This window comes from Syzygium oleosum, unplaced genomic scaffold, assembly GCF_021117445.2.
Source record: "Syzygium oleosum isolate NSW1041296 unplaced genomic scaffold, Sole_v2.1 Sole_v2.17, whole genome shotgun sequence".
Taxonomy (NCBI): Eukaryota; Viridiplantae; Streptophyta; class Magnoliopsida; order Myrtales; family Myrtaceae; genus Syzygium; species Syzygium oleosum.
The window spans coordinates 3,117,784-3,138,257 of NW_026607501.1; the positions used below are offsets into that span (position 1 = coordinate 3,117,784).

A 20,474-nucleotide genomic window follows, 5' to 3' on the forward strand; every position below is an offset into this window, starting at 1 on the left:
TTTAGCAAGGGTATTTTTATTTCACGAAAAATAAATAATTTTAAAAATATTTTTTTAAAAATGATCTTTCGTAATACTTACAAAAATGTTTAGACGTAATTTATTGTTGATAACGAAAATATTTTTAGTATAATTATTTCAATCGATATAAACGATTATTTAAGAAAACGTTTTTCATATTATTCATTTGAGAGACAAATGGATTTTAAATTTTCAAATAAGAAAGTAGCATATATTATAGGGGGATATGTTCACTTCTAAAACTTGTCATAAAAGTGCAATTGAGTCCTAAAACTTACAAAATGTGCAATCGAATCCTAAAACTGTCAAATTTGTTTAATCGAGTCCTAAAGTTAATACCGTCTAATTTACTAATGGAAAGTGCTGACGTGGCACTGATGTGTTTTATTTTATTAATTTTCTTGAGACATGTGGCGTCCAACAAGCATAGCGTCAGAAAAAGTTAAAAAATATAAATTAAACTAGAAAAAGCTAAAAGTAAAAAAAAAAAGAAAACATAGAGCAGCCATAACATGCAGGCTGTGGTTACCGCCACACCCACAGGGAAGGGTTGGTGGAGGTCGCCTGGGCCTTCCCGAAGCCTGACGACCCTCGCCAGCCTCGGGTGAGGTCCCGCCAGTCCCCGGTGAGGGCCTGCAGCCCCCGATCTGGGGGAGGGTGCAACCCTTGCCGGCCCTCCCCCAGATCGGGGGTTGTAGGCCCTCGCCGGGGCCTCACTTGGGGCCGACGAGGGTCGTCGGGCTTCAGGAAGACCCAAGCGACTTCCGCCGGCCTTTCCGGGCGGCTGTGGCGGCAGCCACCGACAAGGGCTTGGCCACCGCCACGGTCGTTGGTTGTGGGTTTTCTTTTCTTTTTATTTTTTATAGCTTTTTCTAATTTAATTCGTATTTTTCAATTTTTTCTGATGTGGCACTTGTTGGACGCAAGAAAATTAATAAAACAAGACACGTCAGCGTCATATTAGCATTTTCCGTCAGTAAATTAGACGGTGTTAATTTTAGAACCCGATTGAATCAATTTGACAAGTTTTAGGACTCGATTACGCCTTTTGCAAGTTTTAGGACTCAATTGCACTTTTGTGATAAGTTTTAGGACTTCTAGTGTACATATCCCTATATTAGGGGGTGTAAGGGAACCGGACCAACCCGGAAATTGGATCGGACTGGACTGAATTGGCCGGTTCTGCACTGTTCCAGTTCCAAATTTTTGGAACCTGGAATAATCAGTTTGGTTCCCTGTTCCAGGTGCAGAACCGAACAGCCCAAGCTGGACTATATGCTTTTTTATTTTATTTTAAAATTTCCATTTTCTTTTAAAAAGTAAAGAAAAAAAAATTGCCAAAATCCTAAATCGGGCCGGTTCAATCCGAGAACCGGACTAACCCGGGAACCAGACCAGTTCTAGAGTGGAATCGGCCCATCGCCCCTAATCTATACATGGTCAACTGGTCGTTAATCATGATTAGCAGCTCCTTTACGCAAACACAGAAACCAAAAAGTAAATGAGAGAAAAAAGAAGTGGCGTTTGTGAAGTCCAGCAAGCTGGAAGCGCGTATCGGCTGTAGTACAGCGCAGGAGCGCAGAGGATGATAAAGCACGAACCTTTGATCGATCCCGGGATTGCGACTGCCAAAAAACACCGATCCTTTGACCAGTATCCGAATGCAATCGGAACCCCACGAAGCCACTCGCTTGCCCGAACCCGACCGAACCTCAAAGGCCTCGCCTTTATTATTAATCTCCACGACATTCACCATTTTGCAGCACGACCTGCTCCCTCGTCAGCTTCGCTCTCTTGTCGCCGCACTTCTCGGCGACTGTGCGAGAGAGAGAGAGAGAGAGAGAGAGAGATATTGAAGCGACCCACGTCGTGTGCATTGCGCAAGCGGGGTTGAGGCGGGAGAGAACCGAGAGACCCAGTCGCCGATGGTGCAAATTACAGGCTGCCTCGGCGACCCAGCAAGGCTTTATCGTCCAAAGCTATAAGTTTTTTTTTTTTTTTTTTCTCTTTCTTCCTTTACTTGGCCTCGTTCAAGATTTGTATGGGGGGTGGACGTCTTGTTGACGGGGTACGTCGCTGGTTCCATCAACGTCGCTCGTCCACGTCCCTCGCTCACAGTCGCGATCCGAAAAGCAACGATACCGAAAAAGATTGCGGCTTTGGGGAAGCGAGCGTTTCCGTGAGCGAATCACGCGCGCAGTCGTCGCTGATAAGGGAAGAAGGGGAAGCAGAGCAAGAGCTTTCGGTCGTCGAAGATTTCTACCTCTCTGGCTTGAGCTCCATCAAAGTGCCCAAGCGAAATTACTTCAATCTTGGCCCCATGGCGCTCCCTTCCCATAAAAAGGTCAGCTTTTTCTTATTAGTTCTGATCCCATTAAGTATTCGTGGCGATTTGCTGATTTTACGTGGTGGGTCTGGTTTATCTTGTTTTGTTTGTCAGTTTTGAAAATGGGATTGTCAGTTTTGAAAATGGGATTGGAGTGGGGTTTTTCGGATTTAGTATGGACTGGGCTGGTGGGGGTTGTATTAATACGACGAAAGTTGTGTGATTATTGCCGCTTTGAATATTTGTTTAATGGGTACGAATAGGATCATCCGGAAGAATTTTATCATGGGTAGTTTTCGTTTGATTCCACGTACTGGTTGACTTTTGGTTGAGCAGGAGATAGTTCGCAAGGAGACTTGGCTTTCGATTCAAATCCGTTGGTAGATTTGTCTCGTCCGAGTCTTTCAGAATTCATGATGTGGATCTCAGTTGGTTGAAGTTTCTGAGAAAGTACTATAGATTCCTATAGATACCCTGTTGTCATTATAACTGAGCAGTGGGGTCGAAATATTCTTCCATTGATGATTGTTTAAAGGCCAAGATATAATGACCCTTCTATTTTAGGGGGTCCTTCTTGGCATGTAATTGCTCTGAGAGATCTGGAGGCTCGTGATTTCCCTTCATTGACTAACTTGTTGGCTTTAACCCCTCTCTGTTGTTTGTCGATCCTGATCGACTTTAGCAGTCTTAAATATGCTGGACTAGTTCTATATCTATGGTGTCGCCATGGATGCTATTGTAAGTGTCGTCGATAGTTGATAGGATTTTCATAGTGAAAGTAGTAAGTCAACTCTCCTTTTTGGGAGTGGCCCTTTTCTCATCTGATGTATCTACATTCATTACTCCTTTGTTAATTAATGTGTGAGCTGTTGGAGTTCATTAAGGACAATGTGGTATTGCATCCAATTTTATCTTTCAAAGACTATTTGTAGTATATATGTGGTATTTGAACTCTAAATTTTTTACCATCACTAGTCTTATCAGGCACACTGCTGCAGAATGTAATCATTATAATGGTGTGAGAAGAAGGGAGGAAATTTTGTCCTCCCCTTCTTTATACAACTAATGGTTGCCTGGTCTCAATGCAGGGAGCCCTCGAAACAGAATTTTTTACTGAGTATGGTGAGGCTAGCCGTTACCATGTTCAAGAAGTGATTGGGAAAGGAAGTTATGGAGTTGTTGGTTCTGCAATCGATACTCATACTGGAGAAAAAGTTGCCATTAAGAAAATTAATGATGTCTTTGAGCATGTTTCTGATGCCACCCGGATTTTGAGAGAGATCAAGCTCCTCAGGTTGCTTCGCCATCCTGATGTTGTGGAAATCAAACATGTAATGCTTCCTCCATCACGGCGAGAATTCAAGGATATCTATGTTGTTTTTGAGCTGATGGAATCGGATCTGCACCAAGTAATTAAGGCAAATGACGATCTTACTCCCGAGCATTACCAATTTTTCCTGTACCAACTCCTCCGCAGTCTTAAATATATACATTCAGGTGTGTCTACCTTGTTGATTTGGTCGACTTCTTCCTTGTAGATGAACTTACCTTTTTTGTTCTCCCCTAATATTGCAGCCAATGTATTCCATCGTGATTTGAAACCAAAAAACATACTTGCAAATGCTGACTGTAAATTGAAGATTTGTGATTTTGGGCTTGCGCGAGTATCTTTCAATGATGCCCCATCAGCTATATTTTGGACGGTAGGTGGTCCATCCCTACTGAGACAATTTATGTTACTCAAAGGTCTTGATATCTTTATAACTTAGCTTTTCATTAGATCTTTCATTAGGAACTTATCTGGTAAGTTTCTTATTTGTGCGCAGGATTATGTTGCTACTCGATGGTATAGAGCTCCTGAACTCTGTGGCTCCTTTTTCTCCAAGGTAAACTGCTGTTATATTTGCATTGTATATAATATACTGGTTCTTTTTTAGGAAAACTGTTCAAGAATGTAGATTTTAGATGCTAATTATTGGAAGTATCTATGTCCATAGTTCTTCATTGTTAAGTTGGATTATGCTCTTTCATATGCACGTTACTGTTGCCTTGGGTGCATGAGATTCTATTAATTGTTAATCACCTTCTGGACTATCTTGCAAGTTCTCAGCTGTTTTCTTGCTTTCTAGTACACCCCTGCGATTGATATATGGAGCATAGGATGTATATTTGCGGAAATGCTCACGGGAAGGCCCCTGTTTCCGGGTAAAAATGTGGTGCACCAACTGGATATCATGACTGATCTACTTGGAACTCCTCCACCTGAGACCATTGCAAGGGTTAGTTATAGAAAGCAGTTATAGGTGCATTTTCTGATGATGAATATTTTTCTTCCTCCCACTTCACACTTGTCTTGTCGCTGCAAACTATTCTGCTCAATTAATCAATTTAGCACACATTTTGTATCTGTGTTAATTTTCACCAGATTAACATCACCTAATAAAGAAATTAGGCGTCTTTCTTTTACCTTACTTAATGATTTGTGTCCTGTAACATTGGCAGATTCGCAATGAAAAAGCAAGAAGGTACCTCGGTAGCATGAGGAAGAAGCAACCGATTCCTTTCTCTAAAAAATTTCCTAATGTAGATCTATTGGCCCTGCAATTGCTGGAGCGTCTACTTGCGTTTGATCCTAAAGATCGTCCAACTGCTGAAGAGGTCAGGCACGGTTAAATGACTTTCTGAATTGATTGATGAATCTACTTTTAATTCTGATGGCGGAGCAGATGCAGTTAAACATCTGACAGCTATTTGCAGCTAGCACGTTTTGGTTTTATTCTTTGATTATGCCCTCATTGACATTTTGGTTCTCCAAATACAGGCCCTAGCTCATCCTTATTTCCTTGGACTGGCGAATGTGGATAGGGAACTATCAACTCATCCCATTTCGAAGATGGAGTTTGATTTTGAAAGGCTAAAACTTACAAAGGACGATGTCAGAGAGTTAATTTACCGTGAGGTTTGCTATGAAATCTGAGCACCAGTTCAACTTTCTGGTGGTTGTTGCTCATTGTTTTTAACTGTGATTCATCCTGAATTCGAAGTATACAGATTCTAGAGTATCATCCTCAAATGCTCCAGGAGTATCTTCGTGGCGGTGATCAAATGAGCTTTATGTACCCAAGGTGTGACCTCTTCTTTCTTTTTTCTCCATTTATTTATTTATTTATATTTTTGGTTGGGGGGGAGAGGTTGGGGGGTTTGGGTGGGGGTGGAGACGCTCAGGAAGGTGCAGGGATAAGGATTGAAGAGTTTGTTGCTTATTGTTTACACATATTTGTTCAGTTATTTGCTGTAGTAGGTGACGTGTTTATGGATGTCTTTAGATTGAGTAATATTAATTCCAAACCATATGTGAGAGGATCTGTTGTTGTTTGCTTTGCATCGTGTCTTAAATTTGGTTTCTTACAGTCTATAGTTTATTTTGATCTTTTTCTCTTTATGTTATGTCTCGTGTACATGCGCAAGCTGTGTATGTTATAGTGTGCAAATCCTTATACTTGCAGTTTTGCAACCGTTAATCCTCTGTTCTATCTTTCTTCTGTCGATTAGTGGTGTTGATCGGTTCAAGAGGCAGTTTGCACATCTTGAGGAGCACTATGGGAGAGGTGAAAGAAGTACTCCCCTACAGAGGCAGCATGCTTCCTTGCCTAGGTAGTCTATGATGAGATTGAGTATTTTTCTTTTGAGTTTGAGGAATGCATAATCAGCTTCATAGCTTGGATTATAGGTTTACTTTCGCTGTGCCTATCTTCAGTTTAACAGATGGACCCAGTAGTTTTGTACAACTCTTTTCAGCTAATCTCCTATTGTCTTCTTGGATGACAAACATGCTATGTAATTTTCGCCACAATGTTGAAGCGGATCGTTTGAGAGTTTTTTAGTGAATGTGACTCACCTTCTGCTTTTTCCCACCTTCAGAGAGAGGGTTTGCCAACCTAAGGATGAAGCTGCTGGACAGAAGAGTGATATTGAAAAGCGGAGCACAGACACCGTAGCTACGACTCTTCATAGCCCTCCGAGGACGCATCAGTCTAATGCTACAGAAAGCGGGGATGCGCAAAATGGCCCTTACACGACAAACTGCAGTGCTCGAAGCTTGTTGAAGAGTTCTAGCATAAGTGCTTCCCAGTGCGTTGTTGTCAAGGGAAGAGAAGCCGAGGTGAGTTAGATCTAAACTTGCGGTTGCTCATGTGAGTTCAACAGCACCATGGGGACACAATCCTATTGATGGCTGTAGTTGGTTTTGTTAAATTAATGGAATGAGACAAGTTTCAAGCATTTTAAAAATCTAAGATGCCTTTTCAAAATTGTATAGTGTTTTTTTGAGACATTTTGAGAACCCAACATCGATTGATGTGTTCTTTTCTTGTAAACTATCATACTTGGTTCTCGTGATTTGGTTCCTAATTTAACTTTTGACTGCGTAGTTGAGTATGTTGGAATTGATGCAAGTGTTTAGCTGCCATTTCTTTTTCTTCTTCCATTCAGAAGGTCATTTGTCTCTTGAAACTCAGCTATTTCCGCATGTAAATGGTAGTTGGATATAACAGATGTCTCTGGCTCGAATAATTCAGTTCTATAATTTTTTTTTCTGCTGGAGAAGGGACATCATTAGACGGTTCTTTTCACTTCAACGTGTTAGCTCAGCTTTTCAATGTGTCCAAAAGATTTTTCTTTCCCGCAATATTTCCTGAGAATCCCTGAAATACAGAGTTTTATGTACTTACGGGATTCTTCTCTTGCCCTCTTGGGTGGTCTTTGTTCAATATTCGATTTTCCAATAATCAAGTGTACTTTATAATTCATGTAAAAGTATCTCTTAACATCTTTTGCATGTTCCTTTTTCTCCCCCTTTTGCCCCTGTTTTGACAGCAGGAGGAACCAACTGCAGAGGCTGATGATAAGGTTGTCGACGCTTTGTCTCGAAAGGTTGCGGCACTTCATCCGTGATCACTTCTATAATCCAATCTTAAAGGACATCGAAGGAGGCCATTTTTGTGCCCGGTGCATCACCAGTTCACTGCCCACATCACGTGAAAGGCCGCTTCTTGATGACCTGCATTGCCAGATCTTCCACTATTTCAAGCTATATAACCTCAAAATCGGGGCAATGTCATGGTAACGCCTCTTCTTTCGTATTAGACAACAATGCTCACTCAGTTATCGGTGTATAAATTAGCTATTGAGCCCAGAACAGTTATTGCTTTGCTCTATAACAGTAGCTGATGCTGGAGAGAAGCTTTCTTGTGTTTGAAAAGACAGGTGATTCATTGTTGTGGTGAAAAAAAAAAAAAAAACAGAGTAGTTCTGAAAAGCCGGTGATTTTGGCTATTAATCATATGGAAATGAGACTAGCTGTGCTTAACGTATCTTTTCTACGGTCGAGTCTATGCATTGCCTTTGTTCTTTTCTTCCCAAATTGGAGGACTAAGCCACTTACACAAACCCATTGAAGACAACTACGAACCTCGTAGTTTCTTCTCTAATCTTTTCAGTGGGAATCGTCAACCCTTGCCTTTACTTCATTTCAAAGCCACTTGGTGAAGGAGTTAATATAAGAAATTGGTATGTCTCAATGCATGCACAAACGTATTAAGTCCTGATAGTCTAATCAATAGGGGTCTGAAAAGATTTGAACACAGTCTCTCCAATTCTAATACAATGTTAAATTATGTGGATCTGCCAACTATTCTATAAAAACTTAAGTAGATAGAAGAAATGTGGCTTAATTTTTAAAATTTCAACAATTTTTCTGAAGTTTGAAATTATTTGATTTCACGATGGTTAACTTCACGATTGTGGAAATGATAGGTAACCATATGGTAGGTTGAAAGAGGAAATGTGTATTATATGGTGCCAGGGTATTATTAGAATCAAAATTCTACCGAGGTTATTTTGAAGTGGTTCTTGAAAAATTGTGACCTTAAGAATTGCAAACTTAAATAAAAGAAGATACTACGCAAAAATGATTAATTACAATTCTTGATAAGGCAAAAAACCTTCGGAGAAATGATATTGTATGTACACATACCAGCTCTAAAAGTATAACCAAACGTATTTGTCTTCTCGTCGCGACAACATACCAAGATATATAAATCATACGAACAAATACATCAAATTTAATGGCCTAATACCTTGAAAAATCCCATACTTTAGGTTTAGTTCCAGTTCTACCATAATTTTCTTTTGACTCATAAAAAAACCCAGCTTTATGTCAAGTTTCAATTTTACTCTAATTTTTTTTGTCTCATAAAAAATCATCAATTTTTACTTGAGTCCCAAATCCGCCCTATTGAACCTCCATCCAAAATCTATCTTAGTGATCTTAAGTGGCATTTTCACGGTAGTGCTTTAGTTTTCCCCCAAATTTCAGATTCAAGAAGACGCCTTTTGAAAATGAATTTCCATATAAGCCCAAATGTCTTCTTGGATATGAAACTTGAGTAAAAACTAGAGTAATTAGGGTTGGTTTTCTTAAATTGCTTTTACTTTTAAGAGAGTCTTTCTTTTATCTCGCTTAGGGATCTTCAATTTTGCGCTCGGTCGTCAATCTTTTGTGCTTGGGAGTGTTCTATCTCTCGTGGCCAGAGAGCTGGCGCTTAGAACACTCAGCTCAAAACGCTTGAATAGCTCGTGCTTGGGAGTTTTTCATCTCTCGGTTGTCAACAAGAAATTCTAACGGAGGTTAACGGGGGTAGATTTGTAATTCAATTAAAAGTTGGATGTTTTTTACTAGACTAAAAAAATTTTAGGGTAAAATTGGGACTAGACTGTAGAATTATGACATGACCTAAAGTTGGGGGTTTTTAATGGAACAAAAAAAGTTTACGGTAGAATTTGGACTGAATCTAAAGTTGTGGGGTTTTTTATGAAACAAAAAAAATTTAGGGTAGAATTGGGATTGGACTTAAAGTTAAGTTTCTTTTAGGGAATTAGGCCTAAATTTAATTGTATCGTCATTTAATCGGTAAAATAAGTGAAATGGCATCCATCTTATGCTATTTATGAATGAGATAAGTGCATTGGAAGTCCTAAAACTTGTTATAAAAGTGCAATTAAGTCTTAAAACTTACTAAAAGTGCAATTAAGTCTTAAAACTTATTAAATTGATTCAATCGAGTCCTTCTATTAACTCCGTCCAATTAGATTAATGGATAATGCTGATACGGTTTTTTTTAAATATTTTCTCTTTCCTACATGGCATAAAATGACGTCGTTTTATATAAAACTAAAACACGAAATACAAGATTAAAACGACATTGTTTTGACCTAAAATTTAATTTTTTTAACTAAAATTTTATTACACTTTCGTGACAAGTTAATGAACTTTCAATGCACTTATCCTTTTATGAGTCAAAACGGAGAATGTCTAAACATAGGAATATAATTAAGTATTACTCATAATTGAGGTAATTCTTTATAATGTGAGGTATTTTCGACTCAATTAATCCCTAAAGGTATACACAAGCTGCCGAAACTATTGTACACACATGCATTGGGTAAGGCTTCGTTCATAGGGTGTCGGAAATGATGTTCAAGGTTAATATGAGTGAGAGACATTGCGATTGAACATTGGTTTATTGCCATCCAAACAAAGAGTTTTTTTTTTCCTTACCAAAAAAAAAAACAAAGAGTTTTTTTGTTGTTGAAATAATTGTAAAAACCATCTTCAACTTTGTTCTCCATATCAATACCCTCCTCAAATTGCAAAATCTACATTTTGCATCTCCCCAACTTAAAAAGATCCATTTGCCCTCGTTCATACCCAAAATCTACTCCCAAACCCCTCTAGCACTCTGATATCCTACTTTTTTTTATCCTCACATGAAATCATGGGTCTTAGGAATTTTCAGCATGTATTAGATCAATGCCTACGACTTGACAGTGATGACATGAATATGGCCTTAATGCTTGGAGTGACATCGGAGGAAATGAAAGAAGCGGTGTTTCAAATGGGAGTAACTAAGGCACCAGGTCCAGACGGGCTTAATGGGCACTGGATGATGGATAGCTTTCTCACTTATTTTCAATCCTACTCTTAATAAAACACATATTACTCTTATCCCGAAGGTGGCAATTCCATAAAGCATCACTCAATATAGACCTATCAACTTATGCAATTTTAGTTACAAAATCATTTCTACGGTAATGGCTAATTGTCTTAAATCCTGGCTTCCTGAACTCATTATCACAAAACATAGTAGCTTTGTGAGTGGTAGACATATTCAAGACAATATATTAATAATTCATGAAGTGTTGCATTAACTACGTGTTAGAAAGAGGGAAAGAAAAGTTCAAGTGGTTCTTAAGTTGGACATGCAGAAAGCTAAAAATGGGATTATGTGAGCGTTGAGTTCATATGGTAAAACAGTGTATTTCCTTGGTCTCCTTCGGTGTGAAATTTAATAGGGAATCTCTTCAATACTTCCGGCCTTCCTCGGTATAAGACGAGCATCCTTTATCGCCTTATTTGGTCATCATTATGGCCATTATCTTGTCTTCTTCTTTGGGCAAGGTGATTCTAGATGGTAGTGTAAGTGTAACGACCCGGTCCGACGAGGGCGGGGAGTGGTCGCCGAGGCCAGAGGGCCTGGACAAGGAGCGGCTCCTGGCAGGCTTCTAGGATGGCAAGGGGGGGCATGTCTCTTGTCCCACATCGCCTAGGGGGGGAGTCCTGGGCTAGTTTATAAGGGCTTGGGAAGCCTTAACTTGCAAGAGGCCTTTTCTGAGGGTAGTATGGGCTGCCCTCGGAGGAACAAAACCGTGAGGACTTAGTGTCCAAAGCGGACAATATCTTGCGAGTGGGACCCAGGTCGTTACAAATGGTATCAGAGCCGACTCCCGACCACGTGTGGGGCCACAGCGAGGACGCTGTGCTCGAAGGAGGGGAGAATATAACGACCCGGTCCAACGAGGGCGGGGAGTGGTCGCCGGGGCCAGAGGGCTTGGACAAGGAGCGGCTCCTGGCAGGCTTCTAGGATGGCACATCGCCTAGGGGGGAGTCCTGGGCTAGTTTATAAGGGCTTGGGAAGCCTTAACTTGTAAGAGGCCTTTTCTGAGGGTAGTATGGGCTGCCTTCGGAGGAACAAAACCGTGAAGACTTAGTGTCCAAAGCGGACAATATCTTGCGAGTGGGACCCAGGTCGTTACAGTAAGGGGTATTAAATTGAATAGGTGGTGCCCGGCGTTATCTCACCTCATATTTGCTGATGATGTAATCTTTTTCTTGGACGGGACGGGTAGGGAATGTTAGAATATGGCAAACATCTTGAACCAGTATTGTTATATATCGAGACATGCTATTAATTTGAACAAGTCTAGAATTTATTTTAGCAATGGTTATCCTGAGCAATTGAAAAGGAATATTGTGGGTGAACTAAGGGTCCCAATCATTGAGAAGATTGGAAAGTATTTAGGAATTTCTTCCGACTAGGGGAAATCAAAGAAACAATGTTTGCATGGATTCTAGCTAGGGTCAACATGAAATTAGACTAGTGGAAGGAGAAGTTGATGACAAAAGCGAGATCAGAAAATTCCAACGTCATACAAAAGCGAGAAAGGATTCTATCTGGTTAAAATAGTCGTACAAGCCTTGCCACAGTACGCAACGTCGATATTCAAAATTCCCATCTTGATTTGTAAATCGGTTGAGAGGAAAATTGCATTCTTTTGGTGAAAACAAAACGTTGCCAAACGAGGAATTCACTAGAGAAAATGGGAATCCTTGAATATGAGGAAAGACTCAAGATCTTGTTGCCTTCAATAAGACAATGCTAGGAAGACAGGCATGGCGTATCGTACAAACACCTAACGTCTTATAGAGCCAGGTAGTGAAAAGAATCTATTACTTGCAAGGAGGGTCTTTCAAGTTGTGACACATTCAAATTCAATATAAGTCCTCAGAATGGAACTAAAAAAAAATTATGGGGGGTGTCAAACTAACTTTCTTGAACAAGAAACTTCTTTAAATTAATTAAAATAATATAATAAATTAAATTAAATTTAAATAATATTTAAATTCTAATAAAAGAAAGAAATTTAAGTTTTGGAATGCAAACAAGAGTCATCGCCCATTTTGGGAATAGCAAAGTCTATTGGTGGGTAGGGAGCTGATAGGCCTATAGTTAGAAGGTTAGCGGGAGACGAAAAAGAATTAATGTCGGGGAAGACAAATGGTTATCTACAGACAGAATCGGTGGTCTAGCTAACCAAAACGACACCCAACTTGTAGGGGAGCTGATAAATCAAGAGCTGATAAATCAGGGGACAAAAGAGTGGAAAATCCAGGAGTTGACTGAGCTATCCGATGAGAGTGTGGTGCAAGAGATCTTATCAATCCCACTCAGCCCTAACCCCTTGGCAGACAAGCTAGTTTGGATAGGTAATGGGGAATGGTGCCTACTCGGTGAATGGTGGGTATAACAAGTTATGTTCTCAGGACAAACATCAAAACGCCAGCCAAGTGTCATCATCATATCTAGAGAATTATGGACTACAATATGGCAGATCCAATCCTACCCCAAGATTCGTTACTTCCTACGGAGTGTACGTAACAATGCACTACCAACAAAGGAAAATCTCTATAAGAGGAAAATGGCACCTGACCTACTTTGTCCATTATACTGTCAAGGCCCAGAATCCCCCGAGCATCTCCTTCTTCTGTGCGACTGGACGAAACATAAATGGTCAGACCCTTGATTCTAAAAACTTATCTTCCCGAGCTGACATATCTTCACAAGCTCTCTTGGCCGGCTCTCAATGGCTAATTTGGAAGGAAAGAAATGCCATTGTGTCTAGAAATTGCAAACCGAAGCCCACCCATCTATTCGAGGAAGCCATCAATTCGCATGAACTCCAAAATAGAATCCAATAAAGAGGAAAAAGGAAAGAGAAGGAAGTGTACGTCTTGGCCATTGGCTCCCGCTGCCCCTGGGAACTCTAAATTTGAACATCGACGCCTCCTGGTGCAGCGAGTGTCGAGCAGGATCAATAGTTGGGATTTGTAGATGTTGTGGAAGCCAAGCGATCGAACAATAAAATTGACAGAATAAGAAAATTAATCGGACACAATATTTACGTGGTTCGGTCGTAATGACCTACGTCCACGGGGAGAGCAGCACGGAATTCCACTATAGATCAAGCGATACAACGGAGATTACAACCACACTCGAGTCACTCAAACACTCTAAGTGTTTCCCAAGCCCCAATTACACCCAATAACTCACGCAGTATTTAGCCCCATAATTCCTCACGAAATAATCTCTCAATCTCGCGAAAGAATTATACACAAATCTTACCACAAGATTTACTCGCTACTAACACTTGAACTCTTGGTGTAATTTCACGAACAAATCCATGAACCCAATGCCAAGCACTCGCTTAGAATATCTTCATGTCAACCGCGGCGCTTCAAGACTTCTCTTCGCGTCCTCTACGGTGTGCACCCTCGAGTATATATATAAGTCACCGCAAGGGATTAATGAATCTTTGGATCGTCATCAAAGATAACCAACCGTGTTGGAGAAGGAAATAGAATCCAACTGGGATTCGGTCAACCAACCCAACTTTCTTCTTGTTCTTCTTTTTTAATCTTTTCGTTGCTTTCTTTCTTTGTCTGACACATTGACCGAGTCAATGTCTAACTCAAAGTCCATATTGGACTTTCCAGTTTCCAGCCGCAGACTCCAACTTAAATCTGGAAACTACCTTAAATCACAACTCGTGCACCGTAGATAATGTCCGTAATCTGCAATTTTATATTTTCAACTTTCCTGCATCAAGCTTATACAACTAAAATCAATTCGGGTCGGGTTCGTTCAATGAGCTTGAACTCGAGACATATTCTAACAATAGAGACGCTCACGGGGCTCCTTGTGGCTAGCTTTGCCAAGAAAATCCATTCTCCCTCGGCCCTCGTAGCTGACATTGTAGCAATGAGGGAAGGCATGTTGTTCTCATTGAAGACATGATTGCGAAGTACACGAAGTGGAACTGATGTGTGGGAGAAAATATTCAATGGGAACATACTGCCAGGTCACCTGCTGATGTGGCACGCATGTGTCCAGTCAGCACCATTGAAATTTTGCCACGTGTAAATTTGAATCTTCTCAAAATAAGAAAAGCAAAATTAGTTGGTGTCAGCCTAGCCTGCTAAAGCAACCCATCCGTGTCAGCTCAATTAATGCTCCCGAAATTTCAATTGAGCGCCCTTTCTCCTTCCCTTGTTCTCTCCACTGATCAAACTCTTTCTTCTTCCTTTTTTGCTCTTCTTCCTCGTTTCCTTTTTCTCTCTTGCCCTTTCTCCTTCCGTCGTTGTCTCCACTGATCAAACTCTTTCTTCTTCCTTTTTTGCTCTTCTTCCTCGTTTCATTTTTCTCTCTTTTTTAGTTTCTGAAGGAAGAATTTCTGTTACGGAAGTGCAAAACTCCACTTTGCACAACAAAACAGAGGTGCGCTGCGGGACGCTCTGGTTTGCGCAAAACAGAGGTGCTTTGTGGGACTTCGCTCGGGTTCGTGCAAAATAGAGGTTTGCGGCACTTCGCTCCGGATTGCGAAAATTAGAGGTGTGTTTCGGCCTTACTCATATTTTGCATTCGCAAAAATCTCAGTTTCGTAAATGAGCAGCATTTCGCTATTGTTCGATCTTATGTAGACTTTTCCCGATCCTATAAATTGTTGTATGTAAATCATGGCACATTGCTTTGGCACCACCAATCCGAATTCCATCAATCGACTAAAACTTAGGGTACTGGGGCGTGGATGAAGGGGTTGTAGAAGGCGAGCGTATGCAAGTGAGCTGCTCTTAACAATTATGAGGAACCCCAATGATGCCTGCCAACTATTTGCGCAAACGTCTACGCGTAAATTGGCTTAGCAATTGTGATTGTTTTCACAAATTGTGGTTGTTTTCACATATGATCCTGCAATGGAAGAAAGGAAAAAAAAAATAATACCCTTGAACTCAAGCTGTAGTCGCACTGCTCTGTATATTTCTTTCTTTTTTTTCCGTCTGTCATAAGTGCTGCTGGTTGATTGAAAAGCTTAGATTGAGATTGAAATTTCAATATAGAAGATAACAGTGCTACAACGAGCTGCAGATAAGATTTTTCTTTTCAAAGCTTGCAAATTAGTGGTTAAGGTAGATAAACTAAAAGGTTGTTGCTAGATAGTTTTTGAAAGGTTTCCGGATAATTCATGTTCAATGATTTCTTTTGCTTGGACTTCATCTATTTTTATTATCATGACTATAAGTTTAACTACCTATGACATTATGATTTTGGTATGACATCTCGAGGATCTTCGAATACATTAGTTGATTTTCCATCCAAGATATGTCCATGTCCTCGAGGGAGATTATGCATGGTCAAAAAAGTGCAAAAGAATCCTATAAATCGAGGCAGATTATATTATGCCTTAACTTGTAATGTAAGTGTTTCTATTTTTAAGAAATTATTTATGCATGTTATGACATGTTGTAATACTTAATCTTGCCTTACACTGAATTTTTTTTTTCAGACAGATAACTGTTGTGGTTTTGTGCAATGGGTTGAAGATTATGTTGAGGAATTACGGCTCTATTCACCGAAAAATATCGACGGAGCCGAGTCAGGAGTTGCATCAAATGAAAATGAAGAAATGGCTATCATGAAAAGAGAATTGAAGTTAATTAGAAGAAGGATGGACTTTTTTATGTCAATAATAGTACTATATGGAGTTATCATATCTTTACTTACTGGAATTGTAATCTCAATTTTATTATATAGGTAGTTATAGGAGTTATTCCTGATAATTCTGTAGAACTTGTTTTTATTATGCTGTTGAAGTAATTTAGAGAAGAATGAATTTTTGTCTTTCTCAAAATGAATATGTAGATTGTGTCTAAACCAGACCAGTGTATGACACTCTGAATAATGAATATAAAGCCTACCCAAACATCTGTGTTAAATTCTAGTTATAACCAACTTAATTATTTTTTTATGACATCAAAGGGAAAGAGATTGTCCCTCCTATGAGTGCCAAGGGACCCAGGATCGACATTGAGATGAGAACTTGTTATTAATATGATTGTAAAGTAATTTAGAGAAGAATAAGTTTTTATCTTTCTTGAAACGAATATCTAAATTGTGTCCAAAACAATGTATGGCACTTTGAATAGCGAATATAAAACAATGTATGGCAAAGAGCAGCGTATGGTATTGCATAATGAATATAAAGCCTACGCAAACATCTTTACGTTCAATTCTAGTTATAACCAACACTAGAGAGATTGTGTCCCGGCTAATAGTGCCAAGGAGACCTCAGCTTTCATACGAGTCATTATAAGAAGTGGACCAACTCTTCCATTAAAGCCCCAAAGAGGGAGAGAATTAAAACCGACATCATGTGCATATATACATCCCTTCGATATGCCATAGAGGATAGATACAAAAGCAACCAAATATCTACAATCAGTAACTTAATCGCCAAAAAGGGACTCTTGTAAATAGAATCTAAAAACAAAACAACTACTAATCTGTTAACAACCAAATATTCTCCTAATAAAAACAAATCCTTGGAGATCAGATACACAAATTGCTTCCACATTGAACTTGCTTGCCGAAGGAAGATCAATCTCTAATGACCGCAGACTTTTACTGAAGATCAATCCTGCATAAAAAGTGACAGTACCGGAATTATTTCATGCATTTCTTTGCTTATACCCATTTTCATAATGGAGAAGTGCATATAAACAAACTGTAAAAAATAGATGCAATCATTCTTTTACGTTAAACAAGCTATTATACCTTGTGCAAGGTGACTCATGCACATGAAAAGGCTTTTCTCTTTCGCTTCTCCCCGATGCTCTTCAATCTAGTATTTGGTACACCTTTTGGTCTTCTCCAAAGGGGATCACATACTCGAATTCCAGAATTTTCTGCATCTTCATATTCATCACTTTCCACCAAGAAATCAACATGATCATTATCTGTTAAACATTGCATTTTCTTTGTAATTTGGGAGCGAAGACGCAACAAAGTTGTAGTTGCAAGCTCCTTAGTAACATCACGATTCACACTAAAGTTCATAACATTGAAAGCCAACCGCATCAACCTCTTCAAACGCAACGTCTTTGATTGAACTGCATCATGAGAACTTTGTCAGATCTCATCAAAAGGAGTCCCCTTGCTTTGCAGCTTTTGTCCACCTCTTCATAATGTATTGTGAGGGAATACTTGTAACATTCACAACATGAGTCAAGATGCACAAAATATGCCTACACAACCATCCTTGCATTTCAAATAACTTGCAACTACATGTGACGGTAGAATCGCTCGGACTAAAATGGACAATATGTTTCCTTTCACTACTTTTAGTTCCCAAGATATATGTATGCAATGGCCCATCAACATCTGATCCAAGAACATGTTCAGACAAAGCATGCAAGAACTTAGCCTGGAAATTCCTATATATGATGTGAGTGTATACATTTGCAGCATGTTTCAAAATTCCCCTATTCTCAACCATAATACGTGGCTTTCCTCGAGCACACTCAAAATCATCAACAACTTCAGTGTTGCGATTTTTTCCGCTTGCTTTTCATAATGATTGACAAATTCGGACAAAGTCATAGTCTTACATGCCATATCCTGAAAAACATTATTTGTGCTCTCACTTCTTTGCGTAGATCTAATTCCTGCGGAAAAAATATCACACCCAAATGCAGGACACCACTTATGCCACAAGCGATATATACCATCCAACCACTTGTTATCTCCCAAGCTCCATTCTTCACACATAGCTTTCCAAGTGTTCTCCATTTCAAATTTAGATTCGCAACGATATAGAAGCTTTTGCCAATATTTATCGCGAAAATCTGTCTTTCCAAGAAGATGTGCAATATGATGCGTAGCATTTTTCCCAACATGCCATATACACAAATGATGATTAGTATTCGGAAAAACAATTTTAATGGCATTTGTCATGGCATGATCTTGATTAGTGAAAATAGTCTTGGGTGCTTTATCGCCTATTACCTTCAAAAAGGATTGAAATGCCCAAACAAATGAACCAATAGTTTCATCCAATAGAAATGCACAACCAAAGAGAACATTCTTCCAATGATGATTTAAGCCAACAAAAGGTGCACATATCATATTATACTTATTCGTACGCTAAGTGGTATCAAATACCACCACATCTCCAAAACCGTCATAATCCAACTTGGATATACCATCAGACCAAAAAAAATTGGTCAGCCTTTGTTCATTACCTAGCTGAAATGTATAAGAGAAATTGCTTCCATTTGATTGTAAGCAATTAAAATTGTTAATGAGACTTTGACAATCACCCGCACTAATCAGGTTCATTCTCTTTGATTGTAATTTTTTTTTGCAATCACGTAAAATAAACCCAACATTATCTGGTCCTCCTGCTTCAACACTTAGGTAGGAATATGCTTTCGTAGCCCTTATACCCGCCCCGACCATAGAAGTCAAAATACTTTTACTAGTATTTGTAATGTGTCGATATGACCGTATCAAGTGCTTTTGTCTATCATCAATGAAAGGATGATTGTGAGAATTCTTAAACTCGGTAACTATCCAAACTCCATCTTCAATTTTGAATTTAATGCAAGCTTGACATCCGGTTCTCTTCACTGTTCTATAAACATCTCTTTATTCATGAAGTGGGATTGGTGGAGAGTGTCCTTCACAATTACAAAGATATGTGCATCTACGCAATATTCCTTTACTATTGTATGCTTTTTGTCCTTTTCGTACTCCAAATCCCTTGCAAATTGCATATGCGTTGTATGTATTATATGCTTCGTCCTCATTAGCAAATGTCATGCCAATTCTAAATTCAAATTCTTTATTGACCTTATGCATGTTACTATTATCCTCGGGAGCCTCTACAATAAAAAATTCTAATCATTGAAAGAAGAAAGATAACGTGAAAACAAGTTTAGTTATAACAAAAGATGAGGTCATAATCCTTACCCAAAAAAAAAGATGAGGTCATACCCATTTATGCCGAGAACAAGCTAAGCTAGCTACAGGGATTAGGAATAATCTGCCACGTACATGTTCAAATATAAGTTAGAAAAAATCTGACCACCATCATCAGTCATCACCAATTACAAGAAATTTGCCTAGCAAATCTGAAATCGTCCACATAAGAGAGAGAACCTGTTATGACTGAAGGATGAGAGCACTTGAGTGGTCACGCTGGAATGCCTAACCGCGGTCAACCATGCTCAACCTTCGCACCTTTCTACTTCTCAATGAAGGTGGATTGCTAAACCCCCGCATCTCTCTGCTTCATAATGTCATAGGTAGTTAAACTTATAGTCATGATAATAAAAAATAGATGAAGTCCAAGCAAAAGAAATCATCAAACGTGAATTATCCGGAAACCTTTCAAAAACTATCTAGCAACAACCTTTTAGTTTATCTACCATAACCACTAATTTGCAAGCTTTGAAAAGAAAAATCTTATCTGCAGCTCGTTGTAGCACTGTTATTTTCTATATTGAAATTTCAATCTCAATCTAAGCTTTTCAATCAACCAGCAGCACTTATGAGAGACGGAAAAAAAAGAAAGAAATATACATAGCAGTGCAACTACAGCTTGAGTTCAAGGGTATTAATTTTTTTTTTCCTTTCTTCCGTTGCAGGATCATATGTGAAAACAACCACAATTTGTGAAAACAATCACAATTGCTAAGCCAATTTACGCGTAGACCTTTGCGCAAACAGTTGGCAAGCATCATTGGGGTTCCTCATAATTGTTAACAGCAGCTCACTTGCATAAGCTCGCCTTCTAAAACCCCTTCATCCACGCCCCAGTACCCTCAGTTTTAGTCGATTGATGGAATTCGGATTGGTGGTGCCAAAGCAATGTGCCATGATTTACATACAACAATTTATAGGATCGGGAAAAGTCTACATAAGATCGAACAATAGCGAAATGCAGCTCATTTACGAAATTGAGACTTTTGTGAATGCAAAATATGAGTAAGGCCGAAACGCACCTCTGATTTTCGCGATCCGGAGCGAAGTGCCGCAAACCTCTGTTTTGCGCGAACCCGAGCGAAGTCCCACAAAGCACCTCTGTTTTGCGCAAACCAGAGCGTCCCGCAGCG

General features: G+C 39.4%; 1 protein-coding gene and 2 long non-coding RNA genes across 4 annotated transcripts; 2 read left to right on the forward strand and 1 right to left on the reverse strand.

The window, feature by feature from the left end:
- The first annotated feature begins 1,790 nt into the window (after positions 1 to 1,790).
- Positions 1,791 to 7,588, forward strand: LOC115676654 (mitogen-activated protein kinase 9-like). Of its 2 annotated transcripts, none has more exons than XM_030599599.2 (11): positions 1,791 to 2,365; positions 3,436 to 3,844; positions 3,923 to 4,050; positions 4,174 to 4,233; positions 4,477 to 4,626; positions 4,850 to 5,005; positions 5,169 to 5,306; positions 5,399 to 5,472; positions 5,900 to 6,001; positions 6,269 to 6,509; positions 7,223 to 7,588. In XM_030599599.2, exons 1-11 carry the CDS (start codon positions 2,063 to 2,065, stop codon positions 7,298 to 7,300), a joined length of 1,839 nt encoding a protein of 612 aa, XP_030455459.1. In that variant the 5' UTR covers positions 1,791 to 2,062; the 3' UTR covers positions 7,301 to 7,588. The 2 variants fall into 2 exon arrangements, with proteins under 2 accessions (XP_030455459.1, XP_030455460.1); XM_030599600.2 differs by having other exon boundaries at positions 7,226 to 7,588.
- Positions 7,589 to 15,608: 8,020 nt separating this feature from the next.
- LOC130140196 (uncharacterized) lies at positions 15,609 to 15,978 on the forward strand. The gene is made up of 2 exons (XR_008818207.1): positions 15,609 to 15,775; positions 15,866 to 15,978. It is a non-coding gene; the product is annotated as an uncharacterized LOC130140196 (long non-coding RNA).
- A 688-nt stretch (positions 15,979 to 16,666) lies between these two features.
- On the reverse strand, positions 16,667 to 18,268 carry LOC130140306 (uncharacterized). Its single transcript, XR_008818316.1, has 2 exons — positions 17,134 to 18,268; positions 16,667 to 16,996 (listed from the first exon to the last, which is right to left on the reverse strand). It is a non-coding gene; the product is annotated as an uncharacterized LOC130140306 (long non-coding RNA).
- Positions 18,269 to 20,474: the final 2,206 nt, after the last annotated feature.